The 22,480-nt window shown below is 45.4% G+C and overlaps 1 protein-coding gene across 2 annotated transcripts in view; it reads right to left on the bottom strand.

Moving 5' to 3' along the window:
* Positions 1 to 22,480, bottom strand: part of GUSB (glucuronidase beta) — a 134,356-nt gene that overhangs the window by 65,494 nt on the left and 46,382 nt on the right. For both annotated transcript variants that reach the window (XM_063953839.1, XM_063953838.1), the window contains exons 3-4: positions 5,919 to 6,100; positions 4,840 to 4,982 (exon numbers count right to left, since the gene is read on the bottom strand). In XM_063953839.1, coding sequence (XP_063809909.1) covers positions 4,840 to 4,982; positions 5,919 to 6,100 — 325 coding nt within the window. The remainder of the gene's footprint in view (positions 1 to 4,839; positions 4,983 to 5,918; positions 6,101 to 22,480) is intronic.

Here is a 22,480-nt window from a genome sequence, read left to right on the forward strand (position 1 = left end):
CCTTTCCTCTATCCCATGGCAGATATGACTGGCCTTTTGCCCGCTTGCCCTTATGGGGACGAAAGGACTGAGGCAATACTTCCATGTGCCGTTTGGAATCTGCATCACCTGACCACTGTCGTGTCCATAAACAACTTCTGGCAGATATGGACATCGCACTTACTCTTGATGCCAGAGTGCAAATATCCCTCTGTGCATCTCGCATATATAGAAATGCATCCTTTAAATGCTCTATAGTCAATAAAATACTGTCCCTGTCAAGGGTATCAATATTTTCAGTCAGGGAATCCGACCAAGCCACCCCAGCGCTGCACATCCAGGCTGAGGCGATCGCTGGTCGCAGTATAACACCAGTATGTGTGTATATACTTTTTAGGATATTTTCCAGCCTCCTATCAGCTGGCTCCTTGAGGGCGGCCCTATCTGGAGACGGTACCGCCACTTGTTTTGATAAGCGTGTGAGCGCCTTATCCACCCTAAGGGGTGTTTCCCAACGCGCCCTAACTTCTGGCGGGAAAGGGTATACCGCCAATAATTTTCTATCGGGGGAAACCCACGCATCATCACACACTTCATTTAATTTATCTGATTCAGGAAAAACTACAGGTAGTTTTTTCACACTCCACATAATACCCTTTTTTGTGGTACTTGTAGTATCAGAAATATGTAACACCTCCTTCATTGCCCTTAACATGTAACGTGTGGCCCTAAAGGAAAATACGTTTGTTTCTTCACCGTCGACACTGGAGTCAGTGTCCGTGTCTGTGTCGACCGACTGAGGTAAAAGGACGTTTTAACGCCCCTGACGGTGTTTGAGACGCCTGGACAGGTACTAATTGCTTTGCCGGCCGTCTCATGTCGTCAACCGACCTTGCAGCGTGTTGACATTATCACGTAATTCCTTAAATAAGCCATCCATTCCGGTGTCGACTCCCTAGAGAGTGACATCACCATTACAGGCAATTGCTCCGCCTCCTCACCAACATCGTCCTCATACATGTCGACACACACGTACCGACACACATCACACACACAGGGAATGCTCTGATAGAGGACAGGACCCCACTAGCCCTTTGGGGAGACAGAGGGAGAGTTTGCCAGCACACACCAAAAACGCTATAATTATACAGGGACAACCTTTATATAAGTGTTTTTCCCTTATAGCATTTTAATATATATAGTCATATCGCCAAATAAGTGCCCCCCCTCTCTGTTTTAACCCTGTTTCTGTAGTGCAGTGCAGGGGAGAGCCTGGGAGCCTTCCCACCAGCATTTCTGTGAGGGAAAATGGCGCTGTGTGCTGAGGAGAATAGGCCCCGCCCCCTTTTCGGCGGGCTTCTTCTCCCGTTTTTCTGAGACCTGGCAGGGGTTAAATACATCCATATAGCCCCCAGGGGCTATATGTGATGTATTTTTAGCCAGAATAAGGTACTATCATTGCTGCCCAGGGCGCCCCCCCCAGCGCCCTGCACCCTCAGTGACCGCTGCTATGAAGTGTGCTGACAACAATGGCGCACAGCTGCAGTGCTGTGCGCTACCTTATGAAGACTGAAAAGTCTTCTGCCGCCGGTTTCTGGACCTCTTCACTTTTCGGCATCTGCAAGGGGGGTCGGCGGCGCGGCTCCGGGACGAACCCCAGGGTGAGACCTGTGTTCCGACTCCCTCTGGAGCTAATGGTGTCCAGTAGCCTAAGAAGCCAATCCATCCTGCACGCAGGTGAGTTCACTTCTCTCCCCTAAGTCCCTCGTAGCAGTGAGCCTGTTGCCAGCAGGACTCACTGAAAATAAAAAACCTAACAAAACTTTTACTCTAAGCAGCTCTTTAGGAGAGCCACCTAGATTGCACCCTTCTCGGCCGGGCACAAAAATCTAACTGAGGCTTGGAGGAGGGTCATAGGGGGAGGAGCCAGTGCACACCACCTGATCCTAAAGCTTTTACTTTTGTGCCCTGTCTCCTGCGGAGCCGCTAATCCCCATGGTCCTGACGGAGTCCCCAGCATCCACTAGGACGTCAGAGAAATATATATACCTAAATGAGCTGGGGAACTTATATACAGGAAGTTTCCCCCTGTATATGTCCCTTTATGTCTAAACGCAGCCCAGGGCTTTCCCCCCTGCGCCCCGCACCCACGGAGTCCGTTGGTGTGTGGGAGCCATGGAGCGCAGCGCGCACGCTGCGGTACCCTGGTGGGGCGAAGACACCCAGTGTCCGGGTATGTTCCCCCGCCCGGGATCATTCAATAAATGCTGCCCAGGGCGCTCCCCCCCAGCACCCTGCAGGCCGATTGTGTGCGGGAGCAGGGAGCGCAGCGCTACCGCTGCTGCTCCCTCCCTTTCGCGGCACACTGGCGGGGTGAACATACCCAGTGTTCGGGCACCGAAGTATGTCCCCCCGCCAGTGATCTACATATTATATACCCATATGCTGCCCAGGGCGCTCCCCCCCAACGCCCTGCACCCTGCAGGCCGATGGTGTGTGTGTGGGAGCAGGGAGCGCAGCGCAACCGCTGTTGCTCCCCCCTGCGGCACACTGGCGGGGTGAACATACCCGGTGCCCGGGCACCTAAATATGTCCCCCCGCCAGCATTTTAGACCCTCAGCAACATGCCCCCAGGGCGCTCCCCCCCAGCGCCCTGCTAGAGACGTTGGTGTGTGGGAGCATGGAGCGCAGTCCTACCGCTGCTGTTACCTCCGTTACTGAAGTTTTCTGCCGTCACTGAAGTCTTCTTTTCTTCAATACTCACCCGGCTTCTTTCTTCAGGCTTCTGTGAGGGGGGTGACGGCGCGGCTCCGGGAACAAGCAGCTAGGCGCACCAAGTGATCGAACCCTCTGGAGCTAATGGTGTCCAGTAGCCGAGAAGCAGAGCCTTTAAACTAAGAAGAAGAAGTAGGTCTGCTTCTCTCCCCTCACTCCCACGCTGCAGGGAGCCTGTATCCAGCAGGTCTGCCTGAAAATAAAAAACCTAACATAAAGTCTTTTCAGAGAAACTCAGGAGAGCTCCCCTAGTGTGTGACCCATCACTCCTGGGCACAAAGTCTAACTGAGGGCTGGAGGAGGGGCATAGAGGGAGGAGCCAGTTCACACCCAGTTTAAGTCTTTATAGTGTGCCCAAGCTCCTGCGGATCCGTCTATACCCCATGGTCCTTTTGGAGTCCCCAGCATCCTCGAGGACGTATGAGAAAATTGCATTTTGTCAGCTGCAGTGCATGGGTCCTTTTACAGCATATTTGTTACACTGATTTTTACAGCAACCAAATATATAGCACTTGCCCCACCAAATATGTGGCCCAACTATGCACATGAGTGGCCATTCAGCAATACCTTGTTTATTAGAATAAACACATTTGCTTAATGTACGTAGATGCGTTATCACTACATGTATTGTCAGTTGGTTTTGGTGATGTAAAGATAGAGATACTGTAGATACTATATTAAATCCTGGGTCTACCCCTGACTAAGGGGCATCAGACTGAATAATGGCAACTTAAAAAGAAACCAGCTCAACAAGAGACTTAATTCACATTAATGAGTCTCATTATGGTTTAAGAAATTAGTGTGTTTTAAAAAAAAAAAAATACCCCACCTCTGCTATAGCCCTCAGCACACTAGATATTAATTTTCTTTAGTCTGACATAACGATTAATCTCCGAGTGATTGCTAGGAGTTAAGGCCAGTACTCACTGGCCGATGCGGGAGAGATGTGTGCTGAGCGAACCGCTCAGCACACATCTCTCGCGCCGCTCAGCACATCGCGATGTGTGCTGAGCGTGCGGGAGGAGACGGGGGGGGGGGAGGCGCTTATTTCTCCCAGCGGGTGAAGTGAGCGACCCGCTAGATTGGCCTCTAGCACCAGCGATAGCGATGCGCGGGGCTGCGCATCGCTATCGCTGTAGGGGGTACACACGGAGCGATCAGGCTTAAAATCTAAGCAATCTAGTCAGATTGCTCAGATTTTAAGCAGCGATCGCTCCGTGAGTACCCCCCTTTACTGCACATCACTGCTCCTCACTTCAATGCATTAGATAAGAAATTGATATATGCTAGTTAGGGAGGTGGTTGATAGTGAATAAGTTGACAGTTAAAAGGGTCGACATAAAAAATGTTTTATTGTTTTTTTTTGTTTTTTGTTTTACAACTTTTGCTGCATTTACTATCCATGTCACAAACTATTACCTTTAGTAACCTGCTTGCCACGCCCGAAGCGTGACAAGCCCACGAGGGGACACATTTCACACAAATTTGTGTGATATCGGTTTAAAAACACATAACACTTTTTTGTGTCAACTTTTTTCATGTTAACCTTTTGACCGTCTACCTGTGACATGTGGTGAGGTGAGGCAGAGCCTTTCTTGTCATACTCTAGTATACGCCAAAGCTTTGACTATATAAAGTATATGAACAATACAAAGAATATATTAGAAATCTCTTCTTTGTATTATTCTAATAGTTTTTATAGTCAAAACTCTGGAGTAAAAAGTCTCTGGCAGGCGAGGCAGTGCCTCCCCTGCCTATCTTTTCCACACATCTCTGATCAAATCTCACCTAATTTCCAGCAGCATATACTGCTACATATAACTTGCCAGTACCTCCAACAGCCATTTACCTCACCGCACGTCCCTGCTGTATACCTAATGCTGTCAACCTTTATAATGTCTTTCTTCTGTATCACACCCACTAGTTACTATGAAAAGGTAGAAAATTATTCAACAATAATGGATTATAAAATACTTTATTTTAGTACAGTTCAAAAAGGAGGTAAAGGAGGTAAAGACTGTCACTTCGCAGCCTATGTAAATAAATCAGGCCCATGATTTCCGACAGCCAATAAATTTGACCCACCTGTGTTTTGCTGAATGTCTGTATTAATTGTGATGTCATCTATGTAAATGGCCGGTGTTGTATACAGAACCACAGGACGATGAATGCCAGCATAATTAAAGAAATCAAAATCTATTTCTTGAACAAAATATCCTTTGGGATATCTAAGATTAAAAGTAAGATCAGTAATCTTGAATAGCCAGTTGTTACAAAAGAATAGCAGATTAGTAAACACATAGTTATACAAGGCTTTCCGGCAAGCATTCTGAGAGAAGCAATTATCTGCAAAGTAAATAGGTCTGGTACAGTGTGTATCATTGGAGGAAACCGGTTGTGCAAAAGGATTGGAAATATAAATGCGGGTCTAAAAACACCATGCAATTAACTACTGGAAGCATATTACTATATACCAATAACGTATACATGGGCATTATCAGGTGTATCAAAAGCAAGTTTTTTTGTTGCGATTTTCCAGGTAGGGTTTAAAACAGCATTTTCATTAAAGGCAAAACCAGTTATGCGTGGTTGGAAAATATACATTCCAATCCATCTTTTGCCTTTAATCAAATTGGTGTCTTTAGACCTGTTGGGAAAATAAAAGATGTGCATACTTTTACAAACTCTGAACACATCTGTGATCAATTCAGGACTTACATTTTGTTAGCCTGACAATTTAGAAGTCAAGCAAACTCAAACGTGATAAACAGTATCGGCTATTAAACAACGGAAGCCTCTGTCCACTATACACACTGGTCACCCCCCCACAGACATTAAAAACCTCTTTAATCCACATCATAATCCCTCTCTATCTCCTCCTCAATCCTTTTCTGTATCACACTCCTGTACACCTTGCCTATATGTATCCTCTTACTCCTCAGACCGCATTACAACTCTCCACAGCTCTCTGCTCCCATTACTCTGATTCACAGAGGACATATCTCCCCTGGTGCTCGAATTATGTAGAGTCCTGGCTTCATTTAATAGTATAGTATTTTTGAACATTTGTGCTGTTATATCAGCCAGATGTTTGTTTTTATTCTCTCAATTGCTTTAGACACACACAATGGTATACATTTATACACACGCATTATTATACTTACAGTGTGGTATCTCGCATGTATTGGATGTATCCAGGAGGCAAGCTGTTCAGAGTCAGAGTGTTATTTACCGCAATAGTGATGCGACAGAAATTTCCCGTATTACCCTTTAGTACGTTGTTTACGCTGGCTTCAAATGGCAGGTGCCCTCCTTCATGATGGGTCACTTGAACACCATTAATCCACTGTAATGAAGGGATATTGACACTTAATGAACAATAGAACCAATAACCCAGTTTACTACATACAGAACCACAGCCATCCCAAGGCTACAAAAACCATCCATACCAGTAGCTCCCAAACTTTTTTGAGTCACGGTACCCTAGAGCACAGGTTCTCAAACTCGGTCCTCAGGACCCCACACAGTGCATGTTTTGCAGGTCTCCTCACAGAATCACAAGTGAAATAATTAGTTCCACCTGTGGACCTTTTAAAATGTGTCTGTGAGTAATTAATACACCCGTGCACCTGCTGGGTTACCTGCAAAACTTGCACTGTGTGGGGTCCTGAGGGCTGAGTTTGAGAACCTGTGCCCTAAAGTATCAGAATTTTTTTCGTGGCACCCCTAGGCCAAAAGTTTTATATTGAGAAATTCAGAAAAAATACTAAATGGAGTAAATTGTGTTTATATGTTATCCTTAGGTTCAGTTATGTGGCGAGGGACAGGATTCACTTCTGTTTGTCCACATAATTTATGGACTATATTCAATTAGAGTCGGAAACTGCTGTCTTGTCGGAAAGATGTCAGTTTCCGACTGTAATAGGTTGGAAGGGGTTCCGACCTATTTAATCCGGCCTAATTTTTTCCGACAAGTCGGGAAATCCGACTTGTCGGAAAGCACGTGGATTGGCAGAATAGCCGCCGATCCGCGTGCTTCTGTTGGAAACGGGGCCAAATCCGACAGGTTTTTGCTCCCTTTCCGACAATCTCAATCTGACTTTAAAAAAAGTTGGATTGAGGACGAGGTGGGGGGAGTGGGTAGACATGCAGCGGGTTGCAGGGCACCACCTCCGTTCATCCTCCGGTGGAGAGGACGGGACAGCAGCTGAGTGCCATCAGTGCTGTCAGCAGCAGCGCGGAGCGGACACTGGGAGCGGCCAAATCTGACAGTCGGATCTGGACGTTCATTGAATAGCCCTTGTCGGATCCATTCCGACAAATTCATGTCGGAATGGATCGACTTTAATTGAATATACCCCTATGACTGGAATTCACTAGCACTGGTTTTGCCTATTACACTGACCATATGTAATTTGAATTGATCCTGGACCACCAACCCAGGGCACCCCTGCAAGTTCCCCAAGGCGCCCAGTTTGGGAACTACTGATCTACACAATTATATAGCAGTGAAATATATCTGGTGTCAAACAAGACACGTCTCCTGTCAGGTGGAAGGTGTAGGAGCAGAATCCTATTTTTATCAGTGTGGTATATGGTACAAATTTAAGAATACAAAATCAGGCTCTTACTACGAAATAAAAAATTATAACTATATTTCCAATGAATAATGGATGCCTCTATGTACATTATAATGACAGGGATAATAGGCAATCTTTAAAATAACAAATCCGCTGGATACGTAATTAGTAAAAACTGCACTTAATTACCGGTATGTCAAATCAGTTTCTAGTGCATGAAGTACTGTACATCTTGAGGAAGATGTGGGCACTTTCACACTGACACGCGTTGAGCCCCCAACAGACACTCACTGCAGACTTTCACACAGCTGGACCAGCACCAATATTTGGAGGACCTTTACAATCCAGGATCCACCGTTTACCTGCATCATATTAGCGAGGAATCCAAGACAGCAGGGACTATACTGCTTGCTATTTATTGACTGGGTAATAGTCTTCTAATTGCTGGATTGTACAACAGAATGGTCTTAACATTTGTCTGTTTTCTCTGACTATGTCTTTACATTTTAGAAGGGCATATCCAATTCTCATATACTGTACAGTGCACAATGTCAAAGGACATTGCTTTACTTGCTGCAAACCTTAGAGGTTGTTACTTGCAACCTTTCAGTGTTACTGAAGGTTAAGTAGCAATGGATTTGGGATCTACTAGATAACATTTGTTTGACTAAAGCACAGGTTCTCAAACTCGGTCCTCAGGACCCCACACAGTGCATGTTTTGCAGGTCTCCTCACAGAATCACAAGTGAAATAATTAGCTCCACCTGTGGACCTTTTAAAATGGGTCAGTGAGTAATTAATACACCTGTGCACTTACTGGGTTACCTGCAAAACATGCACTGTGTGGGGTCCTGAGGACCGAGTTTGAGAACCTCTGGACTAAAGTGAACTAATAGGCCCTACACACTATCCGACATCACTCAAAGATATGAACGATCTCGTTCATTAATGAACGAGATACCGTTCATATCTTTGAGTGTGGAGGCACCAGCGATGAACGATGCGCGGCCCCGCACTCATTCATCACTGGTGCCCCGTTGGCTGTGCATGCAGGCCAATATGGACGACCTCGTCCATATTTGCCTGCACTGCTACGGAGCCGGGGGGAATGACCCCCGTCACTGCCCCCCCCCGCCGCCGGGTCGCCCGTATCCGCTGTCGGGCAGCTCATCGGCCAATGTGTAGGGCCCTTTAGACTGGACTGTGAGATTAATTATCCCTTGAATTGGATTTTGTGCTTTGGATAAAAAAAAAAAAAATAGAAAACTGAATTATTGCTTATTGGTGATTAGTGTACTGTCGCAGGGACAAACGCTCAGGACTGCAGGCATAGATCTCAGGAAAAACTGCAAATATTGTTTACAAAGACATTTTGTAATCAATATCTACAATATAAAAAAAAATACATCACAATGTTAGATGCCACTACTGTCTTTGTAAAATTAGTTCCGCTGAGCAATAACAAGACGTCTACGCAAGTAGAGGTGTGGGCAAAGGCTAGGTTTTAATATATCAAGTAAGATATATATATCTATAGCGCTGTTCTCCCACCTTCTTTTTTCGCATGAAGTATCAGTTTGAACTAAAATGATACAAATGTGATGAAACTGCTACAGTACATCTATACTGCACACACAAATATTCTGAGGAGCACAGGTTCTAAAATGTGGTCCTTAATGCACCCCAGCGGTCCAGGTTTAACTATATCCAAGCTTGGCCACAGGTGACTTAATTACCAACTCAGTTAATTTGATTTAACCATCTGTGCCTGGAGGACCGCGTTTGAGAACCTCTGCTGTAGAAGGTTATTTAAAAGACCAGGGGGGAAATGCAATAGGGTGTGTGAATCAGAAAGTGAGAGATTTTGGTAAATTTCTCCTGTTTTTTTTTTTTTTTTTTTTTTTAAAGTGGCAATCATTTACATGGCAAAACCAGGTTGATTTTGCAATGGGAATGATTGGCACTTTTTAAAAAAACAGGAGAATTTTACCAAAATCTCTCACTTTGATTCTCACACCTATTACATTTCCTCCATATATTAATTTACTTCATTTTTATATCAAATTAATTGGTACCAACATATAAATGTTTTAATTTGCCGCAACACATTTATTGTCATCATCATTTTATTATTAAAATGTTTGCATGGAGGTGCAGCTACTTGAGATCACAGCTCTCTTGATTCAGATAGCAACAGCTGCAACAACATCAATTCACTATTAGTGTTATATCCAACATAAATAAATTAGATTAATATAGATAATAAAAAGTGTGAAAAATACAACAAGAAATTCAATATACACCTGGTTTAGACGTGTTTACTATTACATGTGATTACTGCTCTTTTGATCTTTGCGGTTTAGCCCCATTCACCTTCTTTCCATCTACCCCACCCCCACCAGAATTATACACCCTTTTTGTACAGTATGTCCCCCCAAGAGTGCTGAGGCAATTGCCTCATCCTGTGATTTTCGACTCACATTCTCAGCTTTCTTCTGCGCCTGTCTGATGTGTCTCTCACGTGAGCAGTGTTTAAAAGAGCACGCCAGCACCCAGTGATTGAAATGCCATGCAAGCTTACTACAACTGCCTATGGCACCATTTTATACAGGCAGGCACTAACTTGTTATATCATACTTGCTGACTTTTTACCCAGGCAGTGCTGGAGGGGAGGTCTAGGTAGTAGCAATAGAACCACAAAAGGCAACAACACGGGCCCAGCACCTCATGCAATGTCACGATTTGCAGCATTGTGCAGCTGTGGTCAAGGGATCACATTATCATGCCCCAAGAGAATAGGGCGGAGAAAGCAGGCAGGGATACTCTCCTGGGAGAGCCCTCTTTAATCTGGGAGTCTCCCAGACATTCCAGGAGTGTAAGTAAGCATCTGTTTTATGATCGGGTTATGATCGTGACCATTTTTTTTCTGTAGCTAATTAAGATTAGTATTTCTTCATATCGCTTCTCAGCCTTTTGGCCAAGATCAAGTGTAGATGTCCATGTACGCTGCTGGGACTGGTCACCCCACCAGTAAGAGATGGTTTATCCACTTGATCCTCTGGCCAAGAAGCCAGCAGCCTGAAGCCCATGGTGCTATGTGCCCCTGGTGCTGACAGAGCCAGAGGTGACTGAAAATGCAGGGTGATGGTGTCTGGGACATCACCTAGCGCTAGTAAGTTACTTTGCACTAAATACTGAACTTTTGGCTAGGGCAAGGATAATTTTTATTCCCTCCTGGCCTTTTGGCTAGTGCTTATTTATTTATTTTGATTGCATTATTTTTGCACTATTCACCTCACTTTTATTTATTTTGTTATGTTTTTTGTGAATGTGTCACAGTTCTGTGGGGATTATGGGCCCCTCCACCTCTAGGTTGCCGAGTTTCTTTCCTTTTGGGGAGAGCTGAAGATTCGACAACCCCGAGGAGAACGAGGCAACCCTGAGCCGTGGGGGAAGCCTGAAGACCGCTGCTCCCCTATGGAGGGAAGGGGCGGGGGGGGGGGGGGGGTGTCGGGGATTCCTGGGGCCCCTCTGAACTTTGGCAAGGGGGCACCTGAAGATCCTCTTTTTTCCTCAGTAGGCCTTTTGGCTCTGAGGGGTTGGGGAGTAACAGGGCCTTTCTCCTTTTAGAGAGGGTGCAAAGTTCCATGCCCCCGGCACGGATTTTGCACCGTACTCAGTGAAGAAGCCACACACCTTGGGCTTAAAGAATGAAAAAAATATATATATTTATTTTACTGTAATATACTATACTCTGGTCTTCCACAGATCTGAAAAATACTGTATGAATACTAGTTACACAGGTTCAATTGTACTGTTCAAGAGGCCCCCATTGATTTTTCGTAGAAACATTCTTTTCAGAAGAAGACTTGGGGGTGCTTCCACAAGCAAGGTTATTCAACCAAGAAAAGGAGGAAATAATTGCCCTAGGGTGGTGCACATTTGTGGACGGTATTAAAACATAAAACTTTTAATTATTTATCAGATCATGTGAAAAAAAACTAGCGAAATATAAAAGATACAATTAATGAAGATCAGTGAAAGAAATAAAGATTATGGTTTAAAAATATTTATTCTGCACACTAGATGCCAGTGGAATGTATAATTAATAACGGATGCTTCACTTTAATGAATGTGTGTCCCTGTTTCTTGGTGGTTTATTACTATGCCACTCCAGTTGTGGATCACTTCTTGTCACATTAGTATCAATAAACAGATACATATACAATTTCCTGCATAGAGTATCAATCTGTAATTGCTGTATCCTCAGTGTATTTCCCCTTTCATTTGTTATGATAAAAGAATTGTAGTTTCTGCAGCGAGGTACACTGGGATTCCACAGGAAATACATCCGGGTGTAGAGTTGGATTTTGATCCGAGGCACCAACAGGCTAAAGCTTTGACTGTTTCCAGGTTGTACTGCACCACTTCCCCTATAACCCCGCCTTGTGGCACTGGTGGGGCTTTTTAAAGTAGACTTCAAGGGACGCACCACTTTATATGTCATTCTGACATACTGTGCTGCGGCTCCATCACCTCCCCAGCAGCGATGCATACTCCCGCGGCCGGGTTACCGGGTACTTGCAGCAGAGGCGCACCGGTCATCAGGCACACCACCGCTGACGCTCTCCAGGATCGCGTGGCTGCACGTCAGGGAGGACGTAAGAGAGTCCCCCAGGTAGGACCCGCCGGTAAATCGTGGTCTGGTTGCGGTCCCAGGAGATGGGCCGCGCCGCTGGTGTGGACACTGTACTGCACAGGGACCACACTATATCCACCAGGGCAGGGAGCACAGGTCAGATTTACGAAAATCCATTTTACATAGGCTCTACAGTACCCGGTGCCGAGGCCCAGCATAGGGGGAAAGGAGGACCGTAGTGCAAAACTGTCGAGGGAACGAGACAGCATACCCGTGAGAGACAACTTCCAGTACCCATGCATCTGAAGTAGTCTTTAACCAGACCTGGGCAAACTGTAGAAGTCGGCCTCCCACCCTGGGGTCCCCCAGGGAAAGGCCCGCCCCGTCATGCAGCGGGCTGCCCAGGATTGTTTTGCTTTGGGCTTTGTGGTTTTGGTAGCACAAGATTGTCTCAGATATGCCTGACCTTTTGCTTTCCCTTAAGGCCGAAAAGTGGTACCTTTTGCCTTCTGTTCAGAAGGACTAGTAGTGGGGGAAAAAAGCGGCTACAAATTCAGACACTATTTCATTTAGGTTTTCCCCAAACAAATGTCCCCAGTGAAGGGGAGTAGCTCCAAGGTTGTTTTGGAGTCCAGGTCCACTTTCCACGACCCCAACAACAGTATGCGGCGAGCCAGGACAGACGTGGACAACGCCTTGGCTGCCATTACACCGGTCTCAGTAGACACCTCATGAACGTAATAGGTGGTGGTGGTAATAAGAGACAGGTATTTTTTTTTTTTTTATATTTTTATTGAGGTAACAAAGATGATACAAGCATACCACAATAGTTACAATGTTGCTTTGATACTTCTAGTAACAACATGCGGTTTAAGCTGAATTAGTACATTAACACAGATTCTCATTATAGTAAAATCTATGATGCGAATAAGTCAATCTGAATATAACAGTAAATGTTCAAGGTGTACATCTCTAGATGTCGAGGAAATCTGTAATCGTCAACAGCTATGTCTCAAAATTAAATTCTGAACACAGAAACACCAATAAGACTGCGAGTCCTGAATCTCAATAATAGCCCATATGTACGAGTAGGTGTCTCTCTACGCCAAGGTTATCGGCGGGTCATGGGTTATCAGCCTGGTAAGATACCAAGTGGTGTCTTTAAGACTATGATGAATCTGATTTCTAGTGGTAAGTGGGAGCGTGTCTATGTATGACTCCCAGAGTGAAAAGAAACGCTCCACTTCTCTTTCCTTATGCAGGAGTGTCTCTACCCAGTCCATTCGGAACAGAAAGTACAGTTTATTAAAAAACAATGGTAACTGAGGGGGTGAATTATCTAGCCAACTTTGTAATATAGTTTTTTTACCCGCTGCGCTTATGGCTAGTAGTAATTTCTTACTACCCGGGGTTATTCGATGCATAGGGTTAACCATTCCGAAAATTGCCCACTCCGGGGTAAATGGGACATAATTTGTCAGTTTCAATTCAGCATATCTGCGTATTAAATGCCAGAAATATTTTACAATAGGGCACGCCCATAAGCAATGGTAATTATCTGCCATCTCCTGATGACACCTCGGACAGTTATGAGTCGCGGAGGTACCTATATGAAATCGGCGCAGCGGGGAAAGATATGCATTATGGAATATGTTTAAGAATAGTTCAGTATACATACTAGATGGGAGAGTTCTGCGAGAATATAGGAGGGTCTTTTCCAAATCTGAGATTGTTAGTTCGGGGAAGTGGGACAGCCACCCCGACACTCCTCCTGACACTTTGGTATGATCCATAATATCTCTAAGAAAGGTATAGTGGATCGAGATAGCTCTACGTTGCGGGACTGCATTTTTCAAGAGGGCGTCTAGGGGGTTATCCCAGTCTTTGTCTGAAAAATGCTGTAGGACGTGGCTTACATAAAAGCGTGTCTGTAGGAAGGCCAGAGGATATGGCCTAACCATGGCATATTTAGTGGATAATTCTGTGAAAGTGAGAGGGCGTTTCTCCCCCGACACTAGAGACCCAATATTCTCCACTCCTGCGTGTCTCCATAGGGTGAAGGGATGAGCAGCCATGCCGTCTAGGAATTGAGGATTCTTAACCAGGGGTAAGTGTAAAGAATAGAAACCATTGAGTCCAGCTTTGTGACGCAGGATGTGCCAGAGCTTCCGCGTTGTCCAAAGCAAAGGATTTAATTTAATATGTTCCTCCACTTCCTGATCATGTTGATGTAATAAGCCTATTAATGCAATGTCCCTCAAAAACTCTTGTTCCAAGAGAACATCAGTATAAATCGATGTCCCCTGTAACCAGTCTCTTAAATGTCGCAAGATAGCTGAATGATTATACCCAGTGACATCAGGGAAGTTGATGCCGCCGTTCGTTTTTGGTTGATATAACTTCAAGAGACAGGTATTTACAAAACTCTCTCGTCAGCATCTTATGCTGAAATGAACTACCAAATATTACATCGCTCCTATATCACACCGAAATTACGATTCCAAATGGGTACGGCTCCTGACTCCAAATGTTTTAAATGCGGAGCGCCTGAGGCAGATATATATATCACTGTTTATGGAGCTGTCCTAAAGTCCTCAAGTTCTGGGATTTAGTACAAAACTATGTTAAAAATAAACTACATATCGATGTGGTGGCCACCCCTGAGTGGGCTATTTGGGACGTCCACTGTCAATCTTCAACGCCTGGGCTGTCCCTTGGCCAGCGCAGGCTGTTGACCAAAATAGCAGCTGCAAGCAAAAAGGCTATCCTGTCACAATGGATAACTACTGATTCATTGTCCCTAGCTCTGTTACTGCCAAGGTTATCATACCTATTTCATATGGAGTGGCTTGAGATGTCTATTGATAAAGAATGTAAAATTGAAAAATTCTTTGATATTTGGCTCCCTTATGTACAGATGCTCGATGATACTATCAAGATTTCCCTTCGACAGGCTGTAAAATATACCACTTGGTACAATCTTGAATTGCTTATCCTAGGTCGCCCCCCTTTCTAGGAATTGTGAAACTGACATAGTTTGTAACTTGTTTCTTCCTTTGCCTGACCATTAATGTTTATTTTTCTATTATGCCATGTCGATCCGCTGTTATCACTTTCAGTTGTTGTATACTGTAATGTATGCTTATATTTTTTGTGAATGTCCAATAAAATATTTTGGAAAAAAAAAAAAAAAAAAAAAAAGAGACAGGTATTTACTGGCAATGACACATATATCCTTGGGCAGCTCTTCCTCCAGTGCCTGAACCCACGCTCTTTTTACAGCCCAGGGGGGAATCTGCAAGGAAGAATCTTCATCAGTAACACAGGATTCAGTGTCTGATAGAACCGTGTGCTTCCCCCCCTTCTTATGATGAAACATCAGAGAGGATTGTAGATTGTGAGGAGGAAGCAGCCCACTTAAATGACCCAGGGTCACAGGAGTGACCTGGGGCCCCTTTTTGTCTTACCAATGACTGATTTTTCTGCAGCTGGTTAGATAGATTTTCCACCCAAAGCGGATTAATCATGGGGACAATTTGTGACTGTAGTTACACATGTGGTCCCATAGGGGGCGTTAGACATTCCACCAGAATACCCAGTAGGTAGGTGAACGCAGCCAGGTACGCTTTAGAATAAATGCAGGAGCTGCGGACTGACTGGGAGATGTATGACAAATAGTACACAGACCATTATACAACACTTCCCCCTCTGGTAAATCCTTGGAGCATGCTCTGCATGATGTAGGAGCTTCCACTGATTTACTGCCCTTTCTGTGAGACATATGTGAGAATGCAACAACAGAGCGACTTAGTACGAAAAAGCCAGACAGAGCACAAAACCTGCGGATAAAATCGGGTATTATGTGACTGAGCACACACTAGAATACACGTATTGGATAAATACTGTGTCGCACTATACTAGCGGACCGAGACGCACCTAGCCCTCAGGGTACAGAATATAGTGACAGTTACATCTGGGAAACACTGAGAGTGAAACTACAGAGTAGATACAGGCACACAGTCATAGACAATGCAGAAATTATCACAATGAAACTGCACTGTAAATATATATATATATTTATTGTAATCTCTCTCACAGCGTGGTCCGTGACTGGAGGATATATCAGAATACTCGTACATTATATTCTGTAAACAGTACACTTTTTCTCAGCTAACGCTGTCTGTGTCAAGACACGTAGGATACTCAAGTGAATGTAAAGTCACGGCTCTGTATACAGGCGACTTTACATGGGAGACTTTGCCCTGCAATCCCAGAGACCAGCTACTGCTTCTATGCTGTAAGATGATGCTCAGTGTTTCTGTGAGGGAGAGTGTGAGGCAGCTCCAGGGCGGGAAATCAGCGAGGAGATGGCGCCCTGTGCCTGGGGAGGGGCTACAGGTCAGGCGCCAGCTCCCCTATGCTGGACTTCCACCCCAGGTACTAGAGAGTCTTATTAAATGGGGTGTTAGAACACCCTGACCTGTACTCAGACGCCCTGGTGGTCTAGTGGAGTCCCTGCTAGGTGACAGCGTCCACGCCAGCGCCGCGACCCGTCTCCCTAGGTCGTGGACGGAACGTGATTTAATGGCGGATCTTGCCTGGGGGCCCTCTTACCTCCTCCCCGTAGCAGCCACGTGAACCAGAAGAGCAGTCTGCGACCTAAGCCGGGACGTCTCTGCTGTTAGTACTTGGGAACTGAGCAGCGGAAGTATGCAACGCTGCTTGGGAGGTGATGATGGAGCCGATACGCTGAAGTGTCACCCTGACATACAGCGCTGACAGCCTAGAGAAGAAATCTTCTTAGAAAAGCTTTATTAGGGCTGTATGTGACCTGCTGCTGCAGGCACCAACTCGAAACTGAGCTCTTATGCCTGGAGGCAGGGTTATAGAGGAGGCCCCAATGCATCCTGGGACAGCCTAAAGCTTTAGCCTGTTGGTAACTCTGGATCAAGATCCACTCTACACCCCGATGTTTCCCTGTGGACACCAATGTACCCTGCTGCAGAAATATAAATTACAAATATGTTGTTTGTGAATGATGGATGATACTGGTAACACTACTGGTATATCTTGTGAAATCGTTTACTTCAGCTGTGTCTCAGTGCTGGCAGCATCTTGATAGATATGTAACATGAGTTAATTGTCAAAATAAATGAAGGGTTAACACCCTGAGGGATTCAACAGATACAAATTAATAGATACAGGAATTTTGATATATATGGGATATCTGCTTATTAGATATTGAATTCACACACACAGAATTTCCTTCATACGTAGAGTATCTGTTTATGGATACTAATGTGACAAGAAGTGATCGACAACTGGTGTTACATAGTAATGCACAACAACAACAAAAAAACTAATAAGAAACAGGGACACATTTTCATTAAAGTGAAGCATACTTTATTAATTATACATTCCACTGGCATCTAGTGCGCAGAGCACATTTTTAAGCCACACTATTTCTTTCACTGATTGGCATGGATTTTATCTTACATTTTGATAGTTTTTATCACATGATCTGATGAGTAATTAAAAGTTATGTCTCAATACCGTCCACAACTGTGCACCACCCTAGGGCAATTCTCCCCCCCCCCCCCCCTCAAGATATCATTGAAATATACAGTACCCTCTCACTACTCTGTATATATTATTTAAGCTGGTATGCTGACATAGTTTTGCTACACCCGAAGCAGCACATCACATCCATGTTTGGAATTAAATTTGCCCTTTACTGTCAATGTGCTGCTGCAGTTTCCTTTCTGAAACTTCAGCAGACATATTTAAGTAATGAAAATGGCTAGTGACAAATAAATAATAGTTGACAAAATCATTAAAGCCGCAATCCCATGTCATTTCCTAATTGAAACCCCCCCCCCCCCCCCAAAACTTAATCTCTTAAGAATCCTTTTCAAAACCATTCTAGAGTGCAGACAATTGCCCTTATTTATCAATGACTCATAAAATAGGATTTTAATTACCTACCGGTAAATCCTTTTCTCGCAGTCCGTAGAGGATGCTGGGGTCCACATTAGTACCATGGGGTATAGACAGGTCCTTTGGGAGCCATGGGCACTTTAAGAGTTTAATAGTGTGAGCTGGCTACTCTCTCTATGCCCCTCCTACCAGACTCAGTCTAGAAACTGTGCCCGAGGAGACGGACATACTTCGAGAGAAGGAAATACACAGATAGTGGTGAGATTCACACCAGCTCACACATTATAGAAAACCAAGATAACGAACTTGAAACAATTCAGCAACGGCTGACCAGTACGTACTTAATCAAGTAACACAGCAGTAATTAACTAAGTAACAATTGCAGGAAACCGAAGTGCTGGGCGGACGCCCAGAATCCTCTATGGACTACCTGAAAAGGACTTACCGGTAGGTAATTAAAATCCTATTTTCTCTTACGTCCTACAGGATGCTGGGGTCCACATTAGTACCATGGGGATGTACCAAAGCTCCCAGTACGGGAGGGAGAGCGCGGAAGCTCCTGCAGAACAGATTGACCAAACTTTAGGTCCTCACAGGCCAAAGTATCAAACTTGTAGAACTTAGCAAACGTGTTTGATCCTGGCCAAGTAGCCACTCTGCAAAGTTGTAAAGCCGAGACACCCCGGGCAGCCGCCCAGGAAGAACCCACTTTACGAGTAGAGTGGGCCTTAACAGATTTTGAACACGGCAAGCCAGCCGTAGAATAAGCATGCTGGATAGTAAACCAGATCCAGTGAGAAATCGTCTGCTTGGAAGCAGGGTACCCAACCTTGTTGGGATCATAAAGGACAAACAGAGCCTCCGACTTTATGTGACGAGAAGTTCTGTTCACATAAATCTTCAAAGCCCTCACAACGTCCAAGGATTTTGAAGTAATTGAGGAGTCAGTAGCCACTGGCACCACAATAGGTTGGTTGATATGAAAAGCCGACACAACCTTTGGAAGAAATTGCTGATGCTTCCTGAGCTCAGCTCTATCTTCATGGAAAATCAAGTAGGGGCACTTGCAGGACAATGCCGCCAATTTAGACACACGTCTAGCAGATGCCAAAGCCAATAGTGTGTCCGCCTTCCAAGTCAGAAACTTGACATCAACCTCCTGTAAAGGTTCAAACCAATCCGACTGCAGGAACTGCAGCACCACATTAAGATCCCAAGGTGCCGTAGGAGGTACAAAGGGAGGTTGGATGTGCAGAACCCCTTTCAAGAAAGTCTGAACCTCAGGGAGGACAGCCAATTGTTTCTGGAAGAAAATGGACAAGGCCGAAATCTGGACTTATATGGAGCACAAACGCAGGCCCACATCCACACCTGCTTGCAGAAAGAGGAGAAACTGCCCTAATTGAAACTCCACCGTAGGAAATTTCTTGGATTCACACCAAGACACGTACTTTTTCCAAATCCGATGGTAGTGTTTAGACGTTACTCCTTTCCTGGCCTGTATCAGGGTAGGAATAACTTTGTTTGGAATGCCCTTCCGAGCTAAGATCTGTCGTTCAACCTCCATGCCGTCAAACGTAGCCGTGGTAAGTCTTGATAAGCGAACTGCCCCTGTTGCAGAAGGTCCTCTAGTAGAGGAAGATGGCTCGGATCTTCTAGCATTAACTCCAGAAGATCCGCGTACCAAGCCCTTCTTGGCCAGTCTGGAGCATTGAGGATCGCCTGAACTCTCGTTCTATTTATTAGTTTGAGAATCCTTGGGATGAATGGAATTGGAGGGAACACATACACCGACATGAACACCCACAGAGTTACCAGGGCGTCCACCGCCTCTGCCTGTGGGTTCCTCGACCTGGAACAGTACCTCCAAAGCGTCTTGTTGAGGCGGGAGGCCATCATGTCTATTTGAGGTATGCCCCAAAGACTTGTCACCTCTGCAAACACCTCTGGGTGGAGGCCCCACTCTCCTGGATGGAGATTGTGTCTGCTGAGGAAGTCCGCTTCCCAGTTGTCTACTCCCGGAATGAAGATTGCTGACAGTACCACCGCGTGCTTTTCCACCCAGAGGATGATTCTTGTTACCTCTGACCTTGCAGCTCTGCTCTTCATTTCGCCTTGTCGGTTTATGTAGGCCACTGTCGTTACATTGTCCGACTGAACCTGAATAGACCGATCTTTTAGAAGATGTGCTGCTTGTAGAAGACAGTTGTACACGGCCCTTAGTTCCAGAATGTTTATCGGAAGGATGGATTCCAGACTTGACCACCTTCCTTGGAAGTTTTCCCCTTGGGCGACTGCTCCCCAAACTCTGAGACTTGCATCCGTGGTTAGGAGGATCCAATTCTGAATCCTGAACCTGCGGTCCTCGAGTAAGTGAGAAGTTTGCAGCCACCAGAAGAGCGAGAATCTGGCTTTCGGTGACAGACGTATCCTCTGGTGTATGTGAAGATGAGATCCCGACCATTTGTCCAGGAGATCCAGTTGGAAAGACCGTGCATGAAATCTTCCGTACTGTAGCGCCTCGTAGGAGGCAACCATTTTCCCCAGAAGGCAAATGCGCTGATGAACAGATACCCGGGCTGGCTTCAGGACATCCTGGACCAATGTTTGTATCTCCAACGCTTTCTCCTCCGGCAGAAACACCCTCTGTACTTCCATGTTGAGGATCATCCTCAGGAAGGACAGTCTCCTTGTCGGCTCCAGATGCGACTTTGGAAGAGTCAGGATCCATCCATCCATCCATCCATGATCCTCGAGTAGTTGAGTTGAGAGAGAAATGCTCTGCAACAGATTTTCCCTGGAAGACGCTTTTATCAGCAGATCATCCAGATAAGGAATTATGTTCACACCCTGCTTGCGGAGGAGTAGCATCATCTCCGCCATGACCTTGGTGAACACCCTCGATGCCGTGGAGAGTCCAAACGGCAGTGCCTGGAACGGATAGTGACAGTCCAGCAGCGCAAATCTGAGATAAGCCTGGTGAGTCGGCCAGATCGGAATGTTAAGTTACGCATACTTGATATCTAGGGATACCAGGAATTCCCCCTCCTCCAGACCTGAGATCACCGCTCTCAGAGACTCCATTTTGAATTTGAATGCTCTCAAATAAGAGTTCAATGACTTTAGATTCAATATTGGCCTGACCGAACCCTCCGGTTTCGGTACCAAAAAAAGGTCTGAGTAATAACCCTAACTCATGAGGTGAGGTGGAACTGGAACAATGACATTTGACTTTAGCAATTTTTGAATGGCTTTCTGTAGGATAGCACTTTCTGTCAGCAAAGCTGGTAAGCCTGATTTTAAGAATCTGTGAGGTGGGAGGTCTTGAAACTCCAGTCTGTACCCCCGGGCAACAATATCTTGTACCCAGGGGTCTAGCCCTGATGACGCCCAGACATGACTGAAATTTCTCAATCTTGTTCCCACCTGCCCGATCTCTAGGCTGGGTGTCTACCGTCATGCCGAGGATTTTGAGGAAGCAGAACGAGGTTTCTGTTGCTGTGAACCTGTTAGTGCAGGTTTTCTGGATTTCCCCCGACCTCTTCTAACGAAAGCTGAAGGGGGTTTGGACTTTTTAACTTTCGCAGTCCGAAAGGACTGCAATGTAGACGTAGGATAAGATTACCTATTCGGCGGTGCTGCTGAGGGAAGAAAAGTTGACTTACCCGCAGTTGCCGTGGAGATCCACGCATCTAACGCTACCCCAAACATAGCCTCACTCTTTTTGGATTCCGCATCCGCAGACCACTGGCGCAGCCAGAGTCCCCTACGTGCCAAGACAGCCACGGAAGAGGCCCTCGCATTAAGGTAGCCAAGGTCCTTCATGGCCTCCACCATGAAACCTGCAGAGTCCTGTATGTGACATAAAAACAATTCAATGTCACTTTGTCACAATGTCACTAGATTCATAGAATCTAATTCCTCTAGTAATGTGCCTGACCATTTTACTATGGCTTTTGAAAGCCACACACAAGCACTAGTGGGTCTTAACGCTACGCCGGTAGCTGTATATAAGGATTTGAGCGTAGTCTCAATCTTATGGTCAGCCGGCTCTTTTAAAGCGGTGGACCCAGGGACAGGTAAAACCACTTTTGTAGACAACCTAGACACAGAAGCGTCTACTACAGGCGGGATTTCCCACTTTTTCCTATCCTCCCCAGGGAAAGGAAAAGCAATGAGAACCCTTTTTGGGATCTGGATTGTTTTCTCTGGGTTTTCCCAGGATTTTTCAAACAATGCGTTTAATTCCTTAGACACAGGGAATGTAAGGAGGATTTCTTATGGTCAGTAAAATAAGCCTACTCTACTTGCTCAGATACCTTTTCGGTAATGTGTAAAATGTCCTCAATAGCCTCAATCATGAGTTGCACCCCCTTAGCAAGGGATGCATCCCCCTCCCGCATATCCCCATCACCGTCACCTGTATCAGAATCGGTATCCGTGTCGGCTTGCATTATCTGGGCAAGAGCATGTTTCTTAGGGTAAACAACTGGGGTCTTTGAAGAGGTAGTGGGAGCTGAATACGACAAAACTTCAGACTCTCAAAACCTGTGTTTCAGTCTCAATTTGA

Source organism: Pseudophryne corroboree, chromosome 2 (genome assembly GCF_028390025.1).
Source record: "Pseudophryne corroboree isolate aPseCor3 chromosome 2, aPseCor3.hap2, whole genome shotgun sequence".
Taxonomy (NCBI): Eukaryota; Metazoa; Chordata; class Amphibia; order Anura; family Myobatrachidae; genus Pseudophryne; species Pseudophryne corroboree.